The sequence below is a fragment of the Pleurodeles waltl genome, chromosome 4_2 (genome assembly GCF_031143425.1).
Source record: "Pleurodeles waltl isolate 20211129_DDA chromosome 4_2, aPleWal1.hap1.20221129, whole genome shotgun sequence".
NCBI lineage: Eukaryota > Metazoa > Chordata > Amphibia > Caudata > Salamandridae > Pleurodeles > Pleurodeles waltl.
The window spans coordinates 738,093,547-738,119,953 of record NC_090443.1 but is presented as its reverse complement, the minus strand read 5'-3'; the positions used below and the strand labels follow the sequence as shown (position 1 = coordinate 738,119,953).

Here is a 26,407-nt window from a genome sequence, read left to right as displayed (position 1 = left end):
TGACGTCTGTGATGCGAGAGCCATGTTGTTCCAGCTTAGTGGAGAGGTGATCCATGCGAAGGTCTAGTCTGTCTATTTTGCTATCAATTGTTTGTAAACTTTGCTGCATGGCGAGTAATGTATTTTCAATGGTATTTTCAGGTGGGCTGGGCGCCTCCGTATCTGGTGACTCGCAGGGGGTATTTGGCTTCAAGTGTCAATCTGGTTTGCGATTATTCTGATTTGCCCATTTTCACCACAGTCTGTCGATGTGTAGCTCGTATGTTGTTTCTGTCACTCCTCGTTGAGAGCTATTGAGAGGGTCACCAACTCTAGGCCCTGTCCTTCATAGTCTCCAGCATGATGTCTAGTGTCTGATGGAGCCTGTACGCTCTGTCCTGTGGGCAGGGCCCATGTGCTGCCCATGCTGCCCACGCTGCCCACTGTGCTCGGTGTACTGATGCAGTGCTTGCTTTCGTGTCTCTGAGCTGAATATGTGCAGGCTGTAACTCTTATTGCTCTCACTCTTCGCTCACAAATTGTAGCGCTTAAGATTGTGCAGCAGCTGGTAATCGGGGGGGCAACCACCCTCTTGAACTCTACCCCTTCCCCTGTGGGTGTTGCTCTAGTCCTACTCCTCATGCCTGTGAGCCATCAGCCAGTGTCTCCTTGTCTGCCTCAGCTGCTCGGTCATACCTGCCTCAGCCTCCCGGGTGTGCCGCACCCTATGTCGCTGTCTCTCCGGCCCCGCAGCAGTGCCGCCCACCTTACCGCCTATGGGGTCAACTCTTTGGGCCTCACAGTCCTGTCGACATGGTCCTCACCGCCGTGGCTCTCCGCCACCCACAGCGCGACTGCCCGACTCCGTCAGTCATCCGCGCGGGCCGCTCCACCAAGATGCACTCGCCACACGTGCCCCGAGGCCGAGTGCGCGTCCTCTCTCAGCACGCTGGTGTTGCAGGTGCCATTTTAAGGACCGTCCCCTCGCCCGCAAATACCTTCAATAGTACTCTAAAGCCCCACTTGTGACTCTTGCTCCGTCAAGGCATCTGTAGTTTATGTCTGAGTCGGGATTTTGCCAGATTATGTGCTCATGGCCGGTGGAGCCATCTTGCTGTGGGCTCTCTGGCCCACCCTCTTGTTACAGTTTCATGTGTGAACAGGTTCTTCATGCTGGTCCACTCCACGACTGAGTGCAGGATATTGGTGGGAAAATGGGGTTGGCACAGCATTTCACTATCAAATACTGCTTTCATTTGCTTTTTGCTTTTGTTTCATTCCTCTGAGAGAATCTTGGTGTAGCATCTCAATTTGCTTGGCTTGTAATGAGTGTGTTTGCTGAGTGAACTATTTTCCCAGCGAGGAAATCTTTATCAGATTCAAATATGCTCCAGATCTTTTCATAGCTTCATGATTGGTTGAAGATAATTCAAATTTTCTGGTTTAAAAAATTGGAGGTAGGAAAAGGTGTGGTGGAGGTATTTAGTCTTATTTTCACATGCCTGTGCTGCAAAGTGTTTAGTGAGTATATGCTTTATTCTATGCAAATCAGTAAACCCCAAAATAAAATGATTAAATATTATTTTTCTTCTGTTTGGTTTTTCATCATTAGTAAAACACAACTTGATCTGTTCTTGATGATTGCGAAACTGGAGCTAGCAGTGTTTTAGTATAGGATATTATGTAGTGTGTGGCTTTTCTCTCCATATCTCCGCTTAGCCCTCACTTTGGCTACTGTGTATTTGAGTAAATTCCTAAAAGTTGCTTCAGTAGCTTCAGATGATCGGCCTTTCTTCACTCTGTACATTGCTGTTAGATGTATCCATGTCATAAGAGTGACTTTTATCCAGTGCTATTTTATTAGCAAACACTTCCCCTTTTTATTTATGACCTTTGAAGAAGCTTTAGCTGTCTTTCTAGACTGTTTTATAAAAAAATCAAAATAATACATATTACACATACATGGAGGAGCTTTTCGTCCTCGGGATTCATTCACTGATCTGTTTGAGCGATTCACTTAATTCTTCTATACACTACAGAATAAGGCAATGTCTACCCACTTTACCCATTGGCCCCCCTTCACTTTGAGCGACTGCACAAAACCTGTGCACATTGTTAAATCCCCCTACGTTGTCCAATTCTCTATAGAGACAAACCTTGTTCAAAGTTGGCTTTTAATTATATTTATCTGCATTATTACATTAATTTTAAATACTGGCTATTTAGTTTGTCTGCACTTCGGCTGATGATGCATTTTCAAATTCTTTTTTAAAAGTCAGTGGTATAAACTTGGAGTTGTTTGTGATTTGAGGGCTTGTTAAGGTGGTGATCTACTCTTGTGACCTCATTGTGTAATAATGATAAAATTCAAAGCAACGGAAATGATTGTCGTGTGAAACAGCCACATCACTGAATGTTTTGTTAAATGTTACGTTTTATTGTAAGCAAGTGGCAGCCATACTGAACGTGGGGGCACGTTCTCCTTTTTAGCCTTTCCTTTTTGTGCCATATGCATGCAATAAAACTTTTAAAAAATAAAAAAAACTAACGATTGCATTGGCTTACCTTTTGGCAGGGCCAGAACTATTGGATTTTCCAGTTCTTGTTTCTTTAAAGACATAGGCCCAGAAGTCTTCATATTTTGTTGACTGAAACTACCCCAGTGACATAGGGGCCAGTTGGTATATCCGTCTGAGTGATGTTTTGAGTCTCTCGTATCCCAAGAAGGACACTGCTGTGTATCTAAAGTGAACTACATCACGCATATGATACTGAAAGGAAAACTAGTTCGGAGGTTTTTACGACTGAGCAGCCGTTCTGCACGATTGATTTTTTTGTACTCCTCTTTTGCTGGGCTTTCTTGCTCATATATTAGTTATTCTAAAACAAAATGAAGGACCGTGAGTTAAAGGTACCATTGCAAGATGCCATTGCACAAGTCTTGCTCAAAGCATCAGAAAAACACTGTAAAGTTCAACAGCCTTTTCCTTCGCTGTGGATGGTTCAGGCCAGATTACGCTATCTCGATATCTGTTTAGCTAGAGTAAATCATTGTCAGTGTAACGGGAGACAGAAGGTAAACTTTACGTGGTCTTTCCTTGGGCTCACAACTACTTGGTTAGAAGACTGAGCGTTATGAGCCACACAAGGTAAGTTGCATTGCAGCTCTTCAGCCTGGGTTACTTATGAAATGGACATTTCTTTGTCATAGTTCCATATTTTAATGCCAGTTGTGCTCTTAACGACGTGGTTTGGCCAAAACGTGTGAACTCCTGGGTCCAAAAAATGTTTACTCATTAGTTTTCTTAGAATGTGGATTGCGTAGCTTTCTTATAGTGAGTAGCCCACCGCCACCCTTCCTCTTCCAGAAGCAGTGGGCTCACGACCAGCGTAGATTTCAGTCTGGAAGTTAACCTGGAAATGCAGCCACAGAAGGGGATCTTTTCGAAGCTTAAATAACCTTTACTTTAATCAATTTATAAACGTAGGACTTGTGTTAGCTGGAATAAATTAACCGTTTTCCTGATTTATTTTGACCAGATTACGTTCCTCTTTTAACTCTGTAAATGTAAGTGTGTTCATCGACCCCTGAAGCACTCCCAACTAACATTAGGCCAGGATCACGCCAACATTTAAAACCAGCGCGTGTATTATGCAGAATTGAGAGACTGACTGCTAGAGCAATAATTCAGTTGGTGCAAATGTCTGTGCAAAAGACACTGTAAAATGAAAAATACATTCCAGAATGCTTCATGAGATTGCAAATAGAAACTTTGATGTTTCAAATTTTGCCAAGAACATTGTGATTTTAGACTGCATTCAATCTTCAGAGATATCTGAAACTGTGTAGTGCTGTTAAACATGGCCACTACGTTTGTTGCTGAAATATACAAAACCCCTCCCACTAGAGGAAATGGTTTTGTCATTTCTGCTGCTGGAGTTAGTTCCTAAAAGCAGAAATGTAAAAGTCTCGAATGCTGTTTCGTTTAAAAAATGGGTGACCTGCCACTTACCTCCCTAATAATTTAGGCTTTTAGCTCAAATTTGAAGTGTCATTAAAAAAAAACCTTTCCTGACTGGTACTCGATATTCATATAACCTCTCCTGCAGTTATGGAGGTGCTCCCGATTTTCTGCTCCGCCAAGCACAAGTTTGCTTAGCAACCCCTGTGCAGCATTTTTGCTCAAAACAAAATGCAGCCATCTTTGTCCGTAGCTTATAGTGTTTTACAAGCTTAATTTCTTTACAATTCTGTTGACTGGCAGCGGTGCAGGTTATGAGCTCATGTATTCTTGTGGCAGTCTGCTTTACTTTCCTCAAAGCAACTGAAGCATTTGATAATAGAAGTTGAAACAGTGAACACCAAATACTTTTTTTCTTACATTCATCAAGCCCCCACGAAAGCCAAGTGACTCAAATTCAAAATGTGGTAAAATCACACATTTCTTTATTGCTCGATCGCCAGTCAGGATGCCACTAAGCCCAAGGAATAAGACACCGCACCCAGCAACATCAAACAGGATCTTCTCTCCACCCTGGATGCAAACTACTAGAGCTTTATCCCTCCCTGAAACCACTGTCTCTTTTCACTAGAATATTCTAACTACCTGACGGTGGGAGTGGAAACGAACAGTCGTCCCTGCCCTAAAATGAGTTCACTCGCTGCTCTGAGTTGTATTATTGAAATTCTAAAAGAAGATGGTACGCATACGGTGCTATGCCATCACCCTTGGTTTTCAACTTGTAATCACTCCCACCTTCACATCACTTGCAGTTCGAAATGTACGTGGATACCACAAATATATTCTCTGATTGGATAGCAAGCCAAGCATAATTACCTAAATTCCTGTACCATATGCTGTTGAATGAATGGTGATCACCTTTATCTCACCCAATCCTTCACTAGGAGCATTCCTATCTTTGGAGCAAAGCCAAGGGCCTTATTTTTATTAAACGATGGTTGAATTTTTATCCCCAAATAAATACAGTTGTCAAAAGTTTGTCAATGAACATCATGGTCCAGAATCTTAACACTCTTATAGACCACTCACAGGCTGAACTCCTTTTGTCTTTAGTCCTGATAGTCCTAGTACATTGCACTAATATCTATTCCAGATCTACCCCAAACTTGATTGGCAGGGTGCGAGCAGGACATTTGGTGGTGAGGGTTAACCTGAGTAAAATGATATAAGATTTATGCTGGCTTTCAGTGATGCACAAGATTGGAAACAAAATAATTTGCATCATGCCTAGGATGTTATGGTACAAGGTCTTAGGCTTCCTTCAGAAGCATTGTACGCATAATGTATGCATCTGTAGAAACATCAGGGCATATTACAGTAAGTGCCTAGAGGGTGCAATGGGTGTGTGCGCTCCTGTGGCACTTTGTAATAACAGAAGGGGCCGTAGATGCCTGTGTGTCCCTTCTGTAACATTGATAGTGCTGGCACACATGTTGCGCTAGCGCTATTGTGAGAGGGCGTTCCTCATTTGCATGGGGTTGTGGCCCCACGCAAATCAAGGAATCATTTTAACCCTACACCATATTAACTATCCGGGCTTGGATGAAAATATGCACTCAGGAGGTGCACTGACAGTGCTCCACAAAAGGGTGACGCACTTCCAGTCTGCCTTCTGATGACAGCCCCCTTGAGAAGTGAAAGGGGGGCCCATGGATGCCTGTTCCCATATATCCCCCTGCAGGCAGGTGCAGTCACTCACTGCACCTACCTGCAGGGAAATCTTTGACCCCTCTTGAGAGAGCAGACAGGTTACCACCTGCACTGTGAAAGAGAGCATCTTCACCTTATTTCACTTGAATGCGCTGCCTCCAGGGCAAGCCGAGTTCACAGCTACCTTAAGGGTAGCTCATTCATCACAGTAAGGGTCACATTCCCTGTTTGGACCCGGCACATCTGTTTTAAGGTGCTCTATGGTGCAGACTGGGAAAGTGCGCCCTATTTGTAAAACTGGCCCGGGTGTAGTAACAGCTTGTCAGTCCACCACTATTGTTATTGCAAGCGGCAAAGCAAAGTGATGAGGTGCGTGTTGTGTGTGTAAGCACATTCCTTGATGGAATGTATGTGCTAGTGACGCGAGTGAGTTCCAATGTCCACGGCGTTGGTATTCTCTTGGAGTCAGTTGAGCCAGGACGCACAGCTGTACAGACCTGTTCCCTTTACTGTACTGGCATTCTTAATAAAAGGAGGAATAGTACTTACTTCGGCTCTTTGGCTCCGTATCTCATTCAACGATCTCACCACTACAATTTGCGACGAGAGTGGCTGAAGCGCGACTTGACCAGCGTCCAGGCAAAGATCTCAGTGTATGCGTGTGTCTCCTCTTCATTACCTTGGCCTTCGCCAACACCATCTTCAAACAGGTTTTTATTTTAATCATTTTTATTGAAATTGGACATTTCCTGACTTGTAAGTGACGAGACGCGCGAGCGGAAATCATTGAGGCCCACGAGCCGTTCAATGCGCACGCGTCATCACCAGGGAAACGGAGATGCATTCCTCTTGCGTCTCCTAAAGCTTTAGCGTGTCGTTCAACGTGCACACGTCGTTACCAGGGAAACGGAGACGCGTTCCTCTCACGTCTCCTAAGGCATTAGCGCGTTTCTGTAGGAACGGAAACAACGCATGCGCTGCGGCACGGCCTACTAGCAGAGCGTCTCCTAGGCAACCAGAGATGCTCTGCACATTGTTCGGCACGCTGCTGTTCGGCATTTCGTGTATTTAAAAAAAAAAAAAAAAAAGAAGGAAGGAAAAAAAAAAAGGGAGAAGAAGCAACAAGTTTTTAAATAAAAAAAAAAAGGAACAGGTCTTAGAATTATTATTATTTTTTTTTTTCTCTTTGTGCCAATTACTAAACGGTGCATTAAGGTGTGGGTGTCATGGCACAGCCTGCACAGCCTAATTTTACTATTATTCCACCACAAGCATTTTGGGCTGCAGGGAATGCTCCACCAGTTAAATGGACTGAATGGAAGGACTATTTTTTTTAACTATATAGGAGCCATTGATCTTGAGAACAAAATGCCTGCAGAACAGAAGAAGAGACTCTTGCTACATTCGTTGGGGCCCATTGGTTTGAAAACGTACAACAAGATGCAGAAGGGCTCTAAGTGGTGACACTTGTGTTTTTAATGTTGCAATGCAAGATCTTGATAAATATTTTGCACCAAAAGTTTGTGTTGGAATTACTCGTTATAAGTTTTTCCAAAAGAAACAAGAGAAAGGGGAGTCTGTGGATGACTATGTGACAGACTTAAAAAAAATTGCCCCTTGATTGTAAGTTTGGTCCTATACATGATGATCTGATACGGGATCAAGTAGTTATGCATGGCAACAATCAATCTATTCAAGAAAGGTTATGGATCAATGGTGATTCCCCGCTGGAGGAGATATTGGCCATTGCAAGGAAGGCAGAAATTTCTGAAAGGTGTGTTTCAGAATTAAAATCAACAGAGAGGAGTGTTGACAACATTTTCAAAATTACTAATCTTAGAACACTGAAGGAACAGAAAACATCACAGAGTAATGACAATGAGAAGAGGTGTTATAGGTGTGACAGTAAAAAGCACCTGGCATACGCTAAGTCGTGCCCGGCTTTGAAATTGAAATGCAGCAAATGTGGTATTGTGGGCCACTTTGCGAAGGTCTGCAGGAGTAAAAAGAAAATAGTTAAGTGTATATTGGAAGGTGATGCTCACATGGGAACTGAGAACGAAGAATATTCCTCGGAATCTGGAGACGTTACTGAGGATGGGAACTTTATCCTGAATATAACTGATGCAGAGACCAAAGGGAAACCAATGTGTGATATGCAAATTGGTGGAATTCCAATGACTGTGTATGCCGATTCTGGCTCACCCTTCACCATTGTGAATGAAGAGGTGTGGAATACAACATTCGTGAATAAATTAGGAAAACAATTGTCACAACCAGATGTCCGGCCAGAGAGCTATACTGGGGACAAAATAGATCTGCTAGGTTTCAGATGGCTCTCATTCTCTTTTAAAAATAGGTGTACCAGAGGAAAATTGTATGTATCAAAAAGGGGGCCATCAGTCCTTGGATGGAAAGATCAAGGAAAACTTCAGATGATCCTGGATCCTAACAGCAGAGAAAAAGTGTTAATAGTTGGTGATGGGTTTTCTTTAGCTATGGAAATGGAAAGAAGATTCCCTAAAGTCTTTGATACGCTGTTAGGAAAATTGGTAGGTTTTGAATATGAAATAGTATTGAAGAAGAATGCCATACCAAAAATTCATAAAGTGAGATCGGTACCCTTGATGATAAGGGATGAAGTTTCGAAAGAGTTGGAGAAGTTGGTACGAATGGACGTTATTGAACCAATAGAAAATGCAGAATGGATTTCTCCAGTGGTTATCGCTCGACGCAGCAATAGGAGGATCCGCTTATGCGTCGATTTGAGATATTTGAATGAAAATATTGTGATCGATCGCTTTCCTTTACCAAAGATCACCGAAATGGTTTCCAATCTAAAAGGTGCTAGTTGGTTCTCTACAATTGACTTATCTGCTGCTTATCATCAGATTCCTTTGAGAACTGAATCAAGAAAACTGACAGCTTTCATCACGCCTTTTGGATGTTTCCAGTACAAAAGGATGCCTTTTGGACTAGCGTCTGCAGCTGCAGTTTTTCAAAGACTAATGTATAAGCTATTCGGAAAATCTTTAGGAGTGATGTGTTTCCAAGATGATATTTTGGTATTTGGATGTGATCGGAAGGTGCTTGATGAGAGATTGAAACATGTTTTGGGGGTGTTGGAGTGTAAGGGTTTGACGCTGTAGAATTGAGCAAGTGCAAGTTTGCCAGGAGAAGCGTGGAGTATTTGGGGCATGAAATCAGTGGTGATGAAGTGAAACCAAAGGCGTCGTTGGTTAGCGCCATTGTTAGTGCAGCGACCCCCACTACGAAGGAGGAAGTAAGATCATTTTTGGGGATGGCAGAATTTTGTGCAAAATTCGTCCCGAATTTTGCTGAAAGGGTTTATAATTTGAGACTTCTTCTTAAAAAGAATGCTCATTTTATTTGGAGTGATGTATGTGAGCAGGAATTTGAAAATATTAAAGAATTTTTGAGCAAAGTTGCGAATTTAGAAAGTTTTGACCCTGAACTGGATACCGTGATAACTACTGATGCTAGAAGTAAGGGGTTAGGTGCAGTTTTATCTCAGAAAGATATAGATGGAAGGGAGAGGATAATATTGTTTGCTTCCAGATCATTATCACCTTCTGAGGAGAAGTACTCGGTTATCGAAAAGGAGGCTTTAGCATGTGCTTGGGCTTTGGAACACTTTCGTACATTTATTTGAGTGTAAGAACATCACTATTCAATGTGATCACAAACCTTTGATTAAGCTACTTACATCAGAAGGTAGTGTATTGGCTTCTGCGAGAATTTTGAGATTGTCCATGTGTATGAAAGATTTCATATACCGCATTGTGTACGTTCCTGGGAGAAACAATTTGATGGCAGATTGCTTATCAAGGTTGCCAGGCCCGTTGGAAAGTTGTGTGGATGATCCTTGGGAGGATTATAGCATTGCTCTAATACATGATGCTGGTAGTTCTTCTCTTGATAAGGAATCTTGGGGTAATGAGATGGATAAGGATCCTGATTTGAAAATGGTATGGAAGTTCATTTTGGAAGGTTGGCCTAGGAAGGACCAACTTACAGAGCAGAGTAAGCACTTTTGGGAGGTTAGACATGAACTATCCATAGAAGGAAGTGTCATCTTGGGGGGGAATAAAATTATTCCACTGTGTGGTATGAGGGATGTTGTTTTGAATTTGTGCCATGAAGGCCATTTTGGCATTGTTCGTACCAAATCAGTTGTTAAGGATTTATTTTGGTGGCCGGGAATGGACAAAGCAGTGGAAAGGTTTGTAAGATCCTGTAAAGTGTGTTCATCAGCGGACAAAAGCTTGTGTACCTTGAGACCACCCATGGAACAAGTTCTCTTGCCTAAACAACCTTGGGAGTGTGTCGCTGTAGATTTGTTTGGTCCTGTAGGGGATGAACAAGAATATGTGATTGTTCTTATCGATCTATTTTCTAAATGGCCTGAAATCGGTATAATAGAAAGAGCGGACACTGCAAATGTGCTAGAGTTTATGGACAAGATATTTTTATCTGAAGGTATTCCAGCGAAGTTGTTAAATGATAACGGTGTGCAATTTTTTTCAGATGCTGCTAGAATGTATTTTGAAAGAGTGGGAATTAAACACAAAACTACGTCTTTGTACAATCCCAGTGGCAATGGTACTGTGGAGAGATTCAATAGGGTCATCAAAAATGTTATTCAAAGCTCTGAGTAAATGCGATTGGCACACGGCTGTATTCAAAGCGTTGTGGGCGTACAGAATTACTGAAAATCTAACTACTGGATTGAGTCCTTTTGTCATTATGAGAGGTAGGAATCCCAGGGGTAAGCATAATCCTGCGTGGTTGTGTGATGTGGGTGTGGAGCATTGGTCTGTGGAATCGGTGAGGGATAACTTGGACAAATCGCAAAAAAAAAAAAAAAGTCGTACTATGACCAATCTCATCATGTGAAACCTGTAAAGATTGCTGTGGGTGATTGGGTACGGGTTAAGTAACCTTATAGAGTTAAGAAGAATGAAAGCCAATATTTTGAACCAGAACAAGTGATAGAAGTGTTGCATAATGTTGTTAGATTGAGTGATGGAAAGGTTTGGAATCTCAAACGCATTGCCTTGATTAACAATAAGGAGCATATTGTGCGGGAAGCTGTTGGTTTTAAGATTGAGAAAGGAAGATCTGATTGGTTAGAAGATGCGTTACAACATGTTAGGATTTCTGGAGAGGGTGATTGCTTTTTGCCCGCGTCCCAACATGGTTCCGACTATGATGAAGGTGGAAGTAGTGTAACGTGTGAAAGTAGCGATTCTGAGTTTGATGAGGAAGATGCTATGCGTGTGGAGATCCAATGTCCACGACGTTGGTATTCTCTTGGAGTCAGTTGAGCCAGGACGCACAGCTGTACAGACCTGTTCCCTTTACTGTACTGGCGTTCTTAATAAAAGGAGGAATAGTACTTACTTCGGCTCTTTGGCTCCGTATCTCATTCAACAATCTCACCACTACAGTGCGTCATCCTATAAGGCTTCAGTCCCAGAAATGCTTTTAGTGAACTACTGAGAGCACCATCTGACGGCATGTTCCTCAGAATATAATTGAACTATTCACGCAATCTGTAAAGTGGTAATTGAAAATGGGGCATATGGACACCTGGGCACATTGGAGAGGGTAGCCCAGCCCTGCTTCGCCTGGCCTTAGAGGGATTTGGTCAATTGCAAATGGGTACTTTTGTCCCTTCCCTGCTCCAACCCAGTGGAACGTATTCCTACTTTCTTCTCACCCCTTCAGCTAACCCCTTTTCATTGTTTGACCTCTGGTACTGGGTATGAAAAAATAAAAATAGTTTGCTTTAGTGAACTCATAGCAGATGTATATTACTTGTATTGATAATTCACCCTGCCCATGTCCTCAGGTTAGAGGCATGCACAGACATATTCGGCCTGAAGTAAGCCTATTAAGAAGTAGCACTAGTCGAACTTGCTGTACCAGCACATCACACACATTTTGGGAGAGCATTTAGAATTATGGCACTGCAGCAAGCGCAAGCATGGCTTTCTTGCTTATTCTTCATAGAGGATAAAAGGAGCTGCATTCTGATTGCCAGGTGACATAGGAAAGACTGCCTGGGCTGCTCCTTAGCGAGGGGAAAGGAAATCTGAGCCATGGTTAATCTGCATCAACACTGGGGGCAAGGTAGTCAGGGCTCGAACTAAGTGTAATGTTTTCCATCTAGTAACACTATTGAGTGTGTAACAACTTTCTGTTCCCTATTAAAATGTATTTCGTTTTAGCACAAATGTGCTGTACAAGACAAATGCATTACTAAAATTATTGGTAGGGCTGTGGAATTTAACAAAATATCAACTTGTGCTAGGGGCAGACCGAGTGGCTCTGTTCTATCCCTGTATCTGGCGGAGAATAGGGGGGTGTCTCTGATGTCTTTCAGTTAGGAGAGTTAATGGGGGAATCGTCCTTTGTGTGTTGGGCAGGATCCCGCAAGGTCTCCAGCAGGACTCCCCAGGCTTGGGCCACTTCTCTCCGACCGATTCCCATCCTGGCCTCCCACCATAGTAGTGTGCCTTTGCAGCTCGCCCACTTGTCCATCTTTCTTCGCCAGGTTAACAAATTCGGCCTCCTGGGGGGCCTTCCAATGTCGTGCAATCTCGCGCTTTGCCTGTATCAAGCCCAAGTCCTGAAATGTACTTGTCGCTCTGAATTTGGATGTATGTGGGAACCAGTGTAGTAGGCAATGGGCCGGCACTACAGGGACAGATTTGTCTATAACCACTGCCAGCTGGCAGGGGACCTCAGTCCAGTAGGGTACCAGGCTAGGGCATGATCACATTGTATGAAGAAAGGAGGCCCGCCTCTTTACACCTGGGGCAGGCATTATCTGCTGTGCTGAAGTATTTATTTTTTTCCGGGGTGAGGTAAGCCCTGTGTATAATATAAAAACGTATACGTTTGAACCTAGCATTTCGGGAGACCCTCAAAATGCCTGTTAATATCATATCTCAAGCCCACTCTAGAATTGGTAGACCTAAATCTGCCTCACACTTGGCCCGTAGGAAATCAAGGGCCAGTAGTGTTTTTGCCTCAATTAAGCAATATAACCTTCCATGATACATAATGTGATACTGTAAACTGCCAGCCAAAGGCTTTGTGCTTCTGGGGATTGGGCCTACTTGTCCTGGGGTCAAAATAAACATGAACATTTGTTGTTCTTGACCCCAAATATGTCCTGGGCACCGGGCTATAGGACTTCCTCACTCCTAAATCTAATTTAGTCATTACTGATCATGGAGATTGCTGTACCCTATTTATTTTATTTGTCCTCTGCCTTACTCGACATTTGAGATCGTGGAATTTTGCTAACACAATTTGCCATGGTAGATTGCGTGTCATAAGCCTTAAAGAACAAATTGTTATTTTTAGTGTAACTGCTCTACTTTATGTTTGTACAAGATTTTTCATCTCCCGTATGTTATCTCTGGCTAATGATGGTCAGCGGATCTTAGGTCGGTTAAGAATTCTCTACTCGTGTAGTTTTTTTTTTTTTTAAAGGTTTATTCCAGCACGTACAGCCCCAACACACAGAGTAATGTACTCTCCTGTTACTCAATGATCTCCTCCCAATGCTCCCTCAACAGTCCATGATCTTGACATCCCTACATTGGAAACTCCCCTGGCCTACGGTATTGTGAACAGGACAACCTACAATCATACATTTTATACTCTACATTCCATCACAACAAGGTCATGTTGTTTGTGCTCGGGTCTATATTTGTATGGATGTTTCAGTTTTATGTCAGCGATTGTCATGCCATTATATTAAGTCTTCTGCCCTATTTCTAAATGATTACGCACAATGATTTAAACTTCCTTTTATTATGTTAAATTTTTCTGAACATTTGACTGGACCACAGTATTGAGCCTCTGCACTCAGAACATACTCAGAACATTGGATATTGGTGCGCCTAGTTTCAGCTTCTTAATAGATACCTCTTCATGTATTATGTGAACTTTTTTCAGATGCTCAACTTGTTCCAGAACATCTTTCGCTGCAATTGCACTTCACTGGTTAAATATGGCTCAGAATCCATGGAGAATTCATGCAGTGGGTCCATAAGACACTACTGGAGCTAGTGATGTCAGTCTGTTTTTCTGTACCTGACAGTTGTTTCCTCTACCGTTTTGTGGGATTTAGGACATCAAATGTCCTCATAGACCTGAGTGCCAACTCTACCCCTTCAAGCACAAAAAAGCTATTTGGGAGCTAGGGGCAAAACTACTCCTGACCTCTTTCAGTTAGTCTGCCTAACGATTCCACTCAAAGACCTAGTGTAGGAGTCGTACTTCACAAGCCACAGATAATATAGAAGATCGTTCTTGCCCTTTCTTCTTGAGAGGAGAGACAGGATGGAGGGAAAGGGATGGATGTTTGTCAGTCACAAAAGTGACTCATGAAACTGCTGTGTCTGTTCAAACCATTTCTCTGTGTATTGAGTTGCATACGTCTTCCTTTCATTTTCTGTCTTGATGTTACCTTAGAGTATGAAGATCTATAGATCTTGGATGAAAAAGAATGGACTATATATTGCTTTATTATTTGTTCCCGCAAGCTCCATGGGTGTATGAATAAAGCTGATAAGCATATCTTCATGTTTCTTTTAAACTTTAAATCCTTTTTATTAGAGGAGTCAATGAGAAAGAAACACCAATACACATAATGATATACCCCTCAAATATCATGTTACCAAGCACAGCCAGAATCTGGTTTTCTTAAAACGCCCACAAACAACTTGTTACTCTAATCCTGGGCTTATCGCCTCCCATCTATGAGCCTAAGGTTGGAAGCAGAGAAAAGTGTAAAAAGAAAAATGCACCATCAATCTGTTAACATGACCTTAGTAAGATATCTCAAGAAAAACCCTGCTTTCTTGACATCCAGGGCCCAAAGACACCTGGCCCATTCGCCCCAGGGCAACTACATATCTCTTGATCCCAAAATCCAGTCTGATGAACCCTTCATTTAGGAAAACCAGGTTCATCCTTTCTTCGTGTTCAGACTGTGCAAAAAAGAGTTTGCAGCATCATCTTAAGTAAACACAAATTTGCTTGCTCTGTGAGCCACCTTAAGTTTAATGGGGAAACCCAGGGAGGCAAAAAGATCTCTCATGACCATCTTTCACCTCTAGCAAAGCATTTTTTCAGGACATAGTTTTGGGTAGGGGTCAGGAAACAGTAATGATTACAAAAACTATCCCCCTGTGTCTTCTTCAAACTGTTGGCTGCAGCTTAGGGGCACCTTCAGCCCTTTCCTTATCCATTTGTGTTTCCTGTCATCTGCCTCACCTTTAGTACTTCCCAGGCTCCCTCTTGGCTTTCACCTGGGTTGCCAGACCTGTAATGGATCACACCCACTCCCAGTGTCCAACACACATGCCAACTCTAATGTCAGGGAGAAGGAAAGGATCTTGAACATGTGGTTTGATTGTTATTGAATAGTCAAGTTTTGCCTCTCCTCCAGTCTGCTCCATTGGGCTATCAGCATCTCAAAAGCTGGCAGATGAGCAAGGATATGGGACTTCGGACATGAGCTCTTTGATAGTATTGAACTGTCTCTTACCCTGTCCCTTTACAAACCTTTTAAGTTGTGTTTAAAGCTCAGAAATACTTATTTGCATGTCTGCTTGATGAAGTAACATTGTCATGAAAGCTTGCAAATAAATCATTTTGCTTCCTAATTAAGGGTTTAATCGGTTGCTTTCTTTACATTATTGTTTTGGCTAGAAGAGTGCACAGAACCCTAATACTTACTTATTAATGTTCTATTTTCGTTTCTTTGGCCAACTGAAAGTTAGTAAACATATTTCAGATATTTTTTTCTTCTATTCCCTTTGAGCCGTGTAAGGATAAATTAATTTTAGCATCAAGTATTTTTGGGGTAAACCAATATTAGTATCAAGTAGTTTAGGGATAAACTAGTATTAGTGTTCAAGTTTATGCGGTTGTTTTATAAGAGTGAATCGCTGAATTAGAACTGAAAAACCTTACCAGAATGAAACTGATTTTGGAGTTGAATATTATTCGTGCAGAATCGAGGTAGTATAATGCATTCCAGTGTTCACCCACGTTGTATTTGTAGAATTCCGGTAAATCACTCACAATATTTTTATTGTTTTTGTAAAGATAAAAGTAGCATTGTTTGCAAACCATGTCCTCCGTTTTTTGTTTTTGTTTTTTTTTGTTATACAGATCCGACTAGTTCCCTGCAAGTTTGCTCCTTGAATTAGTGTTCAGGTGGTAATGGACTTTACAATTAACTATCATAAATCTATGGGGATAGGAGTCGGAATGAACCTAGAAAACTGGAAGACAGCAACCCTCAACCATTAGAGTGGTCTGCTCAAAGCATAACTTATCTAGAAGTGACTCTTCCCACACCCACCCTTCAGTAAATAAACTCTGATATTAATGTCCGCCAATGCCTGATAAGCATTTTAAAGACTTGTATTGGTAGAAGAGGGTTGAGCTCTCCTAGACTGAGATAATTGTTTCAAAATTACCATTCTTAAAACGATTAAGAACAGAATCTGCAAATTCACTTGGAACGACAAGTCTCTGAGAATTTTTAAGACCTTTTTTTTTTCTAGATTCCTAGTGGAGGGGTGCGTGACTGCCCCAGCTATTGATAGGTACATTTTGATGACGCACATAGACCCATCCTTAGCTGGTGCTCCAGAGACAGAGAGAGGTTCTGGTGTCTTCTGGAACAGGAGGTTTGCAGAATCCCATTGTAGTACCTTTGGTGACTCTCTCCACAAACTCGCATCCAATTGAGAACACTGATGATATCCACTAAAACGACCCTGCTTCAATCTCAACTTTACACTGGGAATTGTTGGTTGAGATTATCTGAGGTAGTCAGAGGGGAGTGATATTCCTTATTGGAGAGAGGGAATTTCAAAATTAGGTAACACTTTAATCTGGTAATTTTATTAAATTTCTTGATGAGATGTTGGCCCGTCTTACTTTGCAGTGGCTCCTCACCTTTGAGGTAGCCCTGTTACTAAGGGCGGTATCAACCACACATTGTGGAGAACAGGGAGCTCTTCTAATGATTTGGCTGAGTCTGATTTAGATTTGTATAGCCATACAAATTTTCTGCTATTATCCAGGCACAATTAAATCAAATCTAGGGCTAAGCCCCCACCCCCTAGATCTGCAAGGCACTGCAATCGTATTGCATGAGACACAATATTGAAAGCCTGCAGAAAAGTCAAGTAGCACAGCGCTGCTGTCCCTTGGACATGTGAAGAAAGACACATCTTATAGTCATGTGGCCTTCAGCCATGCTCCCATTCTGGCCGTTATCTGACATATTCATCTGAGTTCCTGATACGTCTTGCTAAGCCATGCTTATAACTTACTTGCCTTGTACCTAACGCCTTAAAGACAATACTGTATGCTTGGGAAGTGCACCCTGTCATCAATTTCCACCATCACTCAATATTCTAGTTTTTTTCTTTTTGCTCTTGGGCAATACCTGACATCTGTACTTAGGTGGAAGGTATGTTATTTTTGAAATGCCATAAGTTACACTCTATGCCTGACACCTTTTGTTAACTCGTTTTTTTTCTTACCAGACACTTTACATCTTCAACACTTCACACCATCTTGTACCCTTCCCGCAGTTTCGCCACTAAAACTTCTGATCCTACATTCTCCTCCAAGAAGCAGTGCGTAGTTTTTGTTGAGTATGTCAGTCTTCCAGTCACACAGTTTCCATGTATCAAGCTTGCATTCAGCTGCCCTGCAGACATTTCTGCATGTTAGAACTGACAAAAGAGTTTGGTGTTCTGCTATTTGTCTGACCACCTAGGGTTGCGTCCCTAATTCTGCTGTAGTGCCTGTGGCACTAGCAGATAACCCGATCTTGAGAATAAATCATATGCATTTGAATTAAATGACTATTGTCTCTCCATTCTGTGAATCTCCCACCAAATGTCCTTCAGCCCCACAGTGCAAAGGAACTCCCCAACTTCAAAGCCTACCCACTGTTGTGATCTTGTGTTCTGCCTGTCTAGCTGTTAATCCATGATGAGACTGATATCACTCCAGTAAGTCTTCACAGGCAGCTGAAGGCGTATTACACTCAAACACTCAAGGGTACATTCCTCGAATCTAGGTGGCAATAAAATGCAAACCATATCCGTGGCCTTGCTGCTTCATGTGCCCATAGCTGCAAAAAAGCCCTGTAAGTCAATTCAGATCTTGTCTAGTACAAAGAGAGACTGATTTTTCTAAGGAGAGTCCCGAATCTTAGCAGCCTGAAGTGAATGAAGCCTGTGTGGTCCAACTGTGTAAATCACCCTCTGCAAATGAAGTAGCACTACAAACAAACAGGTACCTTTTTCAGCTACAGTTTTGGGTCTATTCCTGCCAGCAAAAAAAAAAAAAAAACGGTCAGTACCTGTGTAGCATTTTGACCAAAGTGCTGCCTTTAATCTTAACATTTCATGTGAGTACTGTACAGTTTCTTGACATACAAAGTTTACAATAATATATTGGGTATATACCTCTTCAATGAGCGGGTTGCTAACTCCATGGGCCCCATCCATCGTAGTCCTATCTGATCATGACATTAGCCAGATACACAAATGCAAGGTTCGAAGAAAAGAAGTTCTAGGTGCTCTGCTCCACAGTTATCTTCAGGTTGGCTGTGGAACAATGGGCTGTGAGTCATGGTGGCTTAAAGGATGACATCCTGTCTTCGAAGTTGAATATGCATAAGTTTATTACCCTTTGTAGGTTGGGACTCCAGGTTTGGGGAGGGATAGGAACGTCATGAATGAGGTGTCTTTATGTAGGAGCTTCGGTTTGAACAAGTATTTAACAGATAACTCCATTCTTTCTCTGAGATGCCTCTATGGGCACATTGGAACACATAGAGCGACCTGCATTTGCACCATAGGTGGACAACTGTAGTGAGAGAATATAGTTTGGAAAAGGTGCCCTTGAGGGCCGTCACTTCGTTGCTGTTTCTATTGGAGATTCACCTAGCTGCATTCACTCATTTCAATATCTTATTGAAGTCCTCCAAAAGCAGGTTAATATCTGCTCTCTTGCCAATCACCTGGTAGAGGGCAGTCCTGGAATCTCTCACTGCCAACATGTCTCTCATTGTGAGTTTAGAGCCCTCATCCAGACTAGTTAATCAGATAGGCGTACCCGCTGGTGTTCGTGCAGAAGAAGAAAGGCATATTTGACACGTTTGTTTTTGTTGCTGTGACTGGATGCTGCAATTGTGATTGGCTTCTTAACATCCCTTTAAGAGTGACCTGGATACTTTCAAGTAAGCAGCTACTGCTGTGTTGCATTCCCAATACCTGGCTCCCCTCTGTGGGCCCATAAAACAAGATATCTGATGGGTTTCAAAGTCATGTCACTAGGTTTAATGAGAGATGGTTTCAAGCCTTAGCGACAAAGAGCTGCCCAAGTGTGACCGGTGCACCAGGATCCAGCATAGCTCTTTGTGACCTTGCAGAGATAGACAAAGGGAGGTTGATGATTTGAGAAGTGGACACTGTTTGTGTGAATCTTTCTTTATGGGAACCATTCCCAGGGGGACCCCTTCTTGAAGGGGGAGATTCATACGCTACACCGAAGATAGGATGTCCATGGTTGAAGGGAAGTGAAGAGCGCCGTGAAGAGAAGGAAAACTGCAGTCTGCCAAGGGCTTTCATACCTCCATCCAGTATCCACACTATGTGCAAGGGGAGTTACACTCTAGACCAGGTCCCCAGTGCAACACTGTGTCCTGTCAGACCCCCTCCTCCTCCTCCCCGCTGTAATCTATCCTATACTCTGTGGGACTCCTCATCTTCACCTTCGTGCTGGCTCTCAATGAAGAATATAGTCTTAATTAATCAGCTTCCCTCTGTCCATGCCTCAGTACACTGACTCTGACCTGTTTTCTCAGGTGCATCAAGCGGCCTCCTGCCCTACTGTGAGGATGTGCACATCCCCTCTCCGGTGACAGGCTGCAGCCACTAGGTTCAGCAGTCGTTGAAACTTTTAATGTCCATGTTCTCAAAGTTTGCTCTGGCCGAGGTAAATGTCAGCAAATTTGTGTGACCAGCACCCAAGGCTTTCCTCTACTGGATCAATCTGTTTGTCGATAAAACAAAGATTTTTTGCACTAAAGTATCAAGTACTTTAGAATGGAGCACACAGCTACAGATTGACTGGAATTCCGCAAAAGCTTTGCTTTCCTTCACAGCATGAGACAGTTTTGCGACTGGGGTGGTGAATGCTTTCATGCAAGTCAGTGATTGGCTGAAGCCCAGTAAGTCACTTCTGGTTGATATTTATTGCCCATTTCTGTAAATATTTCTGCTGATATCTCCTGCCTGAGAATTACAACAAAGCTCAAATTCTATGGCCCTATCCATAGTATTGACCCCCATTTTAAGTTTTATTGGTCTATAGCTCATAAGAAAACTTAGGTCCAAAAGTGCTGATCCAGATGCTTGTTTTTATAACAGGAGGAAATTAGCTAAAATTTTAACTTCAGAGTTTGGTGGCAGTCTTTACTGGACTGTCATGCAGTTACATTCTAACTTTGCGGTCAATGGAGATAATTCATAACAGTGATGACTTTTGTTAATGGCTGCCAAAACATCAAAGATCACACCTCAATGAGTTGACTACTTTTGTCCAAAATCTTGGTTGCTTGAATTCTTCTAGGTATCGTGATTGCCTTTTGAAAACTCACCATGAGAAAACCAATAAAAGACTGCCTTTGCATCATAAATTCCATAATAGTATCCTCAAATCTGATTCTCTCTCCTGAGAATACCTACAGTGATGTTGTTGTGCTTAATCACTTTGCTTACTTTGCACACATACCGAAATCACTTTGTATTGTTCCAATAGTAGTGATCCGGCCATCTCTATATATCCATTACCCATATCTGGCAGGATATGCCCCAGTGAATACATCATACTTTCATGCAGTCCTTTATTTATTAGAGTTATTTAACTCCTTGCTTCTCCCAGAAATACCTCGCCTCACAGACCAATTGTGTTATCCATAGAGCCACCATTTTGTTTAGCATGTGTTAGCGTAACCTGTGGGGAATGTAATTTTAGCAGGCAGTCAGCTGCCATGGGCTTGGCTGTGAGAGTGTTTTATTTCAGTTACTAGCCTGTGCTCTGGAGTCTGTGTGTGTGTGTGTGCGCGCGTGTCTCTGCATGCGCACATACATTTCTATGTTTATCTGTGTGGTGTCTGCTTGTGCCGCAGTGCTGTGTAGATGTGGTTGCCAATACAATACAATTCTCCTTATTTATTTGGCAACATTTTGTCACAGTTTGTGTATGAGCTTTCATTGTACTAGAAATTACTCACTGCAGTGTCTCTGCTATTTTCAGTGTTCACTGGTAAAAATGGGTGACATGTATGTTTTAGTTGATAACACATACCATAGAACAGTGTAAGGGCGAGTTATGGAGAAGTAGTAGTGTGATTGATAATTAAAGATTTGTTGGAACAAATGAGGGTTGTGTGGGCTGAATCTATGCAGTGTAACCGGCCAATCTGTCACTATGGATTGATAAAGAGGAAAGTGTATGCTTGTCCTAACCCTCACATAGATTTAATTATAAACAAGCTTTTGCAATGCAATGGGTCTAGCGTTTGCTCGAGTTAGAGCTATTAGCGTTGTAAATACCTAACTGGACTTTTCTTGCCATGTAAATTGAAAATGAAAAGTAAAACGGTTGACATAAGCAAGCCAATTCAAAGCGACATGGCCGCCATGAGCATGAGCGCAGAGGAGAGACACAAAAGAAAAAAGAAATGCGCTCATAGTCAGACATATAGGCACACGTGCAATTATCCATGGGTCGATGGCCAAGGAGGTAACAAAACTGCCCCAAGGAGGGACAAACGTAAAGCATTTTCCAATGATGTTAAAGGATTTTTGAAAGGCAAGCCCATGAACGAGTGATAGTGATGGGTGTGCAGTGGGCGTGGTTAAAAGCCCACAGATAGATTACAACAGACGAGGCCTCCTGCTCCTGCTCTCGACCTAAAAAGGAAAAGATACTGGGTGGAAGTTTCCTTGCTTCTGCCAAGATGTGCACCTTTCTTTTGGGCTGACAAATGAATTGACATTTTCAAAAACACTCGGAGGTGCAGCATGATTGTTTGTGTTTGGTACCTGTCATGTCTTTTCCAAAAAATCATCTTTTATTTTACACAACCAAATTTTCCTGTTACTCGGAGTGCCGCTAAATCACCTTTAAAAAGATGATTTGGTGCACGCGTCTGATAAACCATTGACCAGCCATTGGTAACTAGTCCATCTAAGATTTTTAGTTAAGCCTACCAGTTTGTAAATTTTTTTCATTGAATTATTAAAAAATGTATTTAAAAAAATGCATAATTACAATCTATAAAATAAGAAACTATTTTGTGAAAAGTTTGATAAACTGTAGAACAAACTCTTTAAATTTATGCATAAAAACTTCATGTTTTAAGCATCGATTTCAAGTGTTTTTTTGCTAGAAACTGAACAGTTTGGAAAGTAAGCAATACATTAGTATTATTATGAGACACATTCTCATGTTTTTATATCCGTTGCAGGTTACTCGAAACAGATAGCAAGTCTTTAAAGTCAGTTAATGGCTCAAGAAGAAACAGCGGTTCCTCGCTCGTATCCAGTTCTTCAGCGTCCAGCAATCTGAGTCATCATTTAGAAGAAGATTCCTGGATACTGTGGGGGAGGATAGTAAATGAATGGGAGGATGCACGCAAGAAGAAAGAAAAGCAGATTAAGGTATTGAAAAGTCAGTGTGCATGTTGTTTCTTCATTCAAGCCTTATTACTTGATATGTACTGGCCTCAGCAAAAAAAATCATCAGCTTCTTTGTCTTTCATGCCATTACTCCATAATCCTATAAGTCCAGTGAAACACTCCAATTCTTCCACGTATGTCTGTCCTATGTAGACTCTTGCTGAAAAAGTAATTGTGACATATGGGTTGGGGCAAGCTAATGAGGGGGATGACTTTATGGGTAGGTAGATGTATGAAGGAGATAAACTAACAGAAGCGTATCAGTGAGTGAGACCTAGTTAACCAGTTGTGTTAAGCGTATGACATGATGAATGGTAGGATAACTTTACTTGCACAGGAGCAGTTCGTTTAGTTTGTTATTGTATTGCTTTGACTACGCTACTCCAGAAACCATTTACGGGTATTTGGATATTCTCAGACAGATGTGTGCTTCAAGGTAGTGGTTGGATCTTGATATTTTTGGGAGGGAGTATTCTGTAGATTGCATGATGGTGTCGGTATTCCTCTAATACTTTCCCCAAAGGTGACTGTCCTGTAAATATGGTTAGACATTTCTAGACACCACAAATGATTTGCTGATCTGGTAGTGGCAGAAGAGAATGTAGCACAACGTTGGGGCAGTCAACCAGACCTCTAGTTGATTTATGGTGCAATAACTTGAACTGGTGCATATTAGCACAAAAGGTGCACTACACGAGCAGTGAAGACCAAAAAAGTTGTTAGAAAAAGATTTTGGGTTAGCATCTCTTTACAGGAATGATTTGCCACTCTGTCCTCACCACTGTTGAGGTGGGATTTTGTTTTCTTGTTGCACAGAGACTTCCTATCTTTCTTTTCTTTCATCAGACTGCAGAACGGATGACAGACTAATGGCTATTTTGTTTTATGAGGTGTTACAGAATAAAACTCATCTTTAAAAGAAGCAATTTTGGACACTATTTGATATTCCCTTTGACATGGACAAAAGAAAATCCCTTATTTGAGCATTTCAGTTGGAGCAAATTTAAACTGCTACACCATCCTGTCCCAGAACAAATAAATTAAATTCCATAACAATATAGCGTCTGATGAAAACCTCTCACAGCTTTGATGATACAATTGGCCTGGAATGTATGCTGATCTATCTCTTCTGGGTTAAGCTAGCCAGAATTCACCATAGCACAACACCTTTAGGAACCATGCAAAACACTGCATATTCCCCAAACACAGTGCCTAATTAAGTCCCCATACTATTTTCCACTAAAACTAAATGCCTAATGCACTCATTAAATACATTAATTTAGCATGGGATTTAGGACTTGTTGACCTACGCTGTGATGTTACCAAACAAAAGAGCAGAAGAGATTAATTTTCTTGATGAAAACACCAGAAAATCTAAAGCCTTAAAACACTCACCATGTGGTAGTCAAGCAATATCTCTTGCAGAGAAAGATCACACTAAACTTCTCTTAGCTATTAATTAAATCTCTAAATCTCTCAGGTGAACTATTAAAAATATCACCCTGCAGTAAACCTGTAACAAACGAGCATGCAGTGCAATGGATAACAATCATGAACTGCACAACTTATACATTGCCAAAATTAACAAAACTCATAATGACATAAAACAAAATCTGATAGCCCCTGCTGCTCATCTTTTATACTTGCCCCTAAGAAAACACAGTTCTGACTGATAACTCCCAAATTCCTTCTGACTTCTCACAAATACCATTCTTTTTAGAAACAACTAAAATCATACTCTTAAATGTATGAAATGGGACTTAGCCTGCCAGGTTCAGAAAGGAATGCTGCTCTCTGAAGCGCTTGTCCACCTCTGGCTCTTCACTGTGAATCCTGGATGTTGCAGTTCAATGCATAGTACGTACGAGGGTGATGAGGTTTCTCAGCCGATGTAAGCATTCTAGTTTTGTGGGTGATGATGCAGACTTGGAGGGTAATCCCTTCATTGGGGTCAACGTAGCATCATGTTGGCTGTGGTGGTTATGATACTTCTGCTGCCCAGGTAGTAAAGCATCAGGGATTGTACAGTGGTGATAAGGTCTGAATCAGTGAGAAGACCTTTAAACTTCACAGTCGTGGGAGGTGAAATAAGACTGTGAAGGTTTGACTTGTTTTTTTAAGAAGAGTTTATATTTGACAGTGAGCACAACTGATCTAGCCGCTAAAGAGTTATGGTGTGAATTTGTTCATCTTCATTTGGAAAAAGTAGCTCCTAGATTAGAGCTTCTCTGGTGATAGGAGAATAAAATCTGTTGTAGTCATATTCAACTTGAGGTAGGTCCCTGTTATCCAAGCCCAAATCAGGGTGAGAGACATATAGAGTTCATTGAGGTCCTTGAATAATAATAATGTCTGATAGAACTTTGTGACGTTGGCACAGTGAGGAATTTTGTAACGGTGGTTGATCAACCGCAAAATAGTGCTCTGTTGAAACCTACGGATTGAAGATGATGGATGAAGAAATGGACATGGTGACTCCCACATGAGTAAGTGCTGGCTGGAGATATAGGAGAAACAAAATATAATGTCATGAATTACTTTTGTAAAGAATGTAAAAGGCATGATTAACTTCGTCATCAAAGCTGCTCAGAGTTCAAGCAACACCAGGAGGAAAATAGGTTCAACCGCCAAGATGAATAAAGAAGTTTGTGCTTGCTGCAGGCAACAGTTGTGATTTGGTGTTCGCAACTTGAATCCCTGAAATCCAAACAAAACGATTGATCCTTCTGGGGTCAATAAGTCGAGCATCATAAAATTGGTAATAACTGTAAACGCTGTATAAAACAGATTATTATTATATCTTTGAAGATAATAACATTGTGCAGCACTTGGATATTTGCCATCTCACAGTACAGCATAATCTGAAGTGAGTTTAGTAGTCATGTTGAGGGTGAATGTTGTTGATTTGGAGTTACTTGTGATGGTCAATTGCTTTCTCAGTAATTGAGGAATAGCAGATGTAGGTTGGTAGATCTCTAAATAGTTGAAATTCAGTGCTGCTTTGTTATAGAATGGGAGGAATTGTTTTGTTTTAAGTGCATCAGGGAAGCATATTGTGCAAAACAGGTGATGCATTGAGAAGGGGCGCAAGTGCTTCTCAGTAAAAGCATTTTACAATGATAGAGTGTACTAAGACACATTAAATTTGGGTTGACTGTGCTTGGACCTTCTTGGAAAAATAAGTTCTGTGCCCCACCTAAATTGCATCTTGGTTAGCTTAACAAGTTCTTTCTTGCCACGGCAGTTGCAAAACAGCTCCTAAGATTTAACTAACTCTGTTCTATCACATAACCCTCCAACTCTGTCCTGGGGCCTGATTAAATGAGTTCCTGGTATATCACTTCTAAGCAGACCCTATTGGAATGTATTCTTAAGCAATTTTACCACTGTGTTCCAAGACATGAATATTTCTCTAATATTCTTTTATGTCATACTTTAGCTTGACCTCGTATTTGTTTTTTTTTATTTCAGTTTTCAAAATAATTTTTTACATGAATAAACTTTGCTGCCAGGTCTTTTATGGGCTTCTATTCATCCTGACATTAGGGAACATTGGAGTTTACTGATCATCTGTGATGACTGGTAAACTCTGTGGATAATAAAGCACTTAACTGCAGCATCCCTCATCCATTTGTATTGTGGAGTTTGGTAAGCATAGACAGAATTGTTTCTTCTCATTTATTTTGCCTTTTTTACGTTTTGCCTATAGCGCGTGTGCTGTTCTTTAAAAAAAAAAAAAAATATATCTTAAGTTGCTTAAAGCCAATCCATTACTTACCTTTACTTACTATTTTTTGGCTGGCTTCCAGGTCACCCTTGTTTTTTTGCTTCCTATTGGTTGGAGCCTCTGGCTTCTGTCTTCATCCCTGCTGTGGAGCATGGACCAAGTACTGATTCCTGTGGCCTGTGTCCTCCGACATCCATCCA

At 41.6% G+C, this 26,407-nt stretch overlaps 1 protein-coding gene across 3 annotated transcripts in view; it reads left to right on the top strand.

The window, feature by feature from the left end:
* EVI5 (ecotropic viral integration site 5) overlaps positions 1–26,407 on the top strand; it is a 776,910-nt gene that overhangs the window by 181,955 nt on the left and 568,548 nt on the right. For all 3 annotated transcript variants that reach the window (XM_069232361.1, XM_069232360.1, XM_069232359.1), the window contains exon 3: positions 22,270–22,462. In XM_069232361.1, the coding sequence (XP_069088462.1) occupies positions 22,270–22,462 (193 nt within the window). The remainder of the gene's footprint in view (positions 1–22,269; positions 22,463–26,407) is intronic.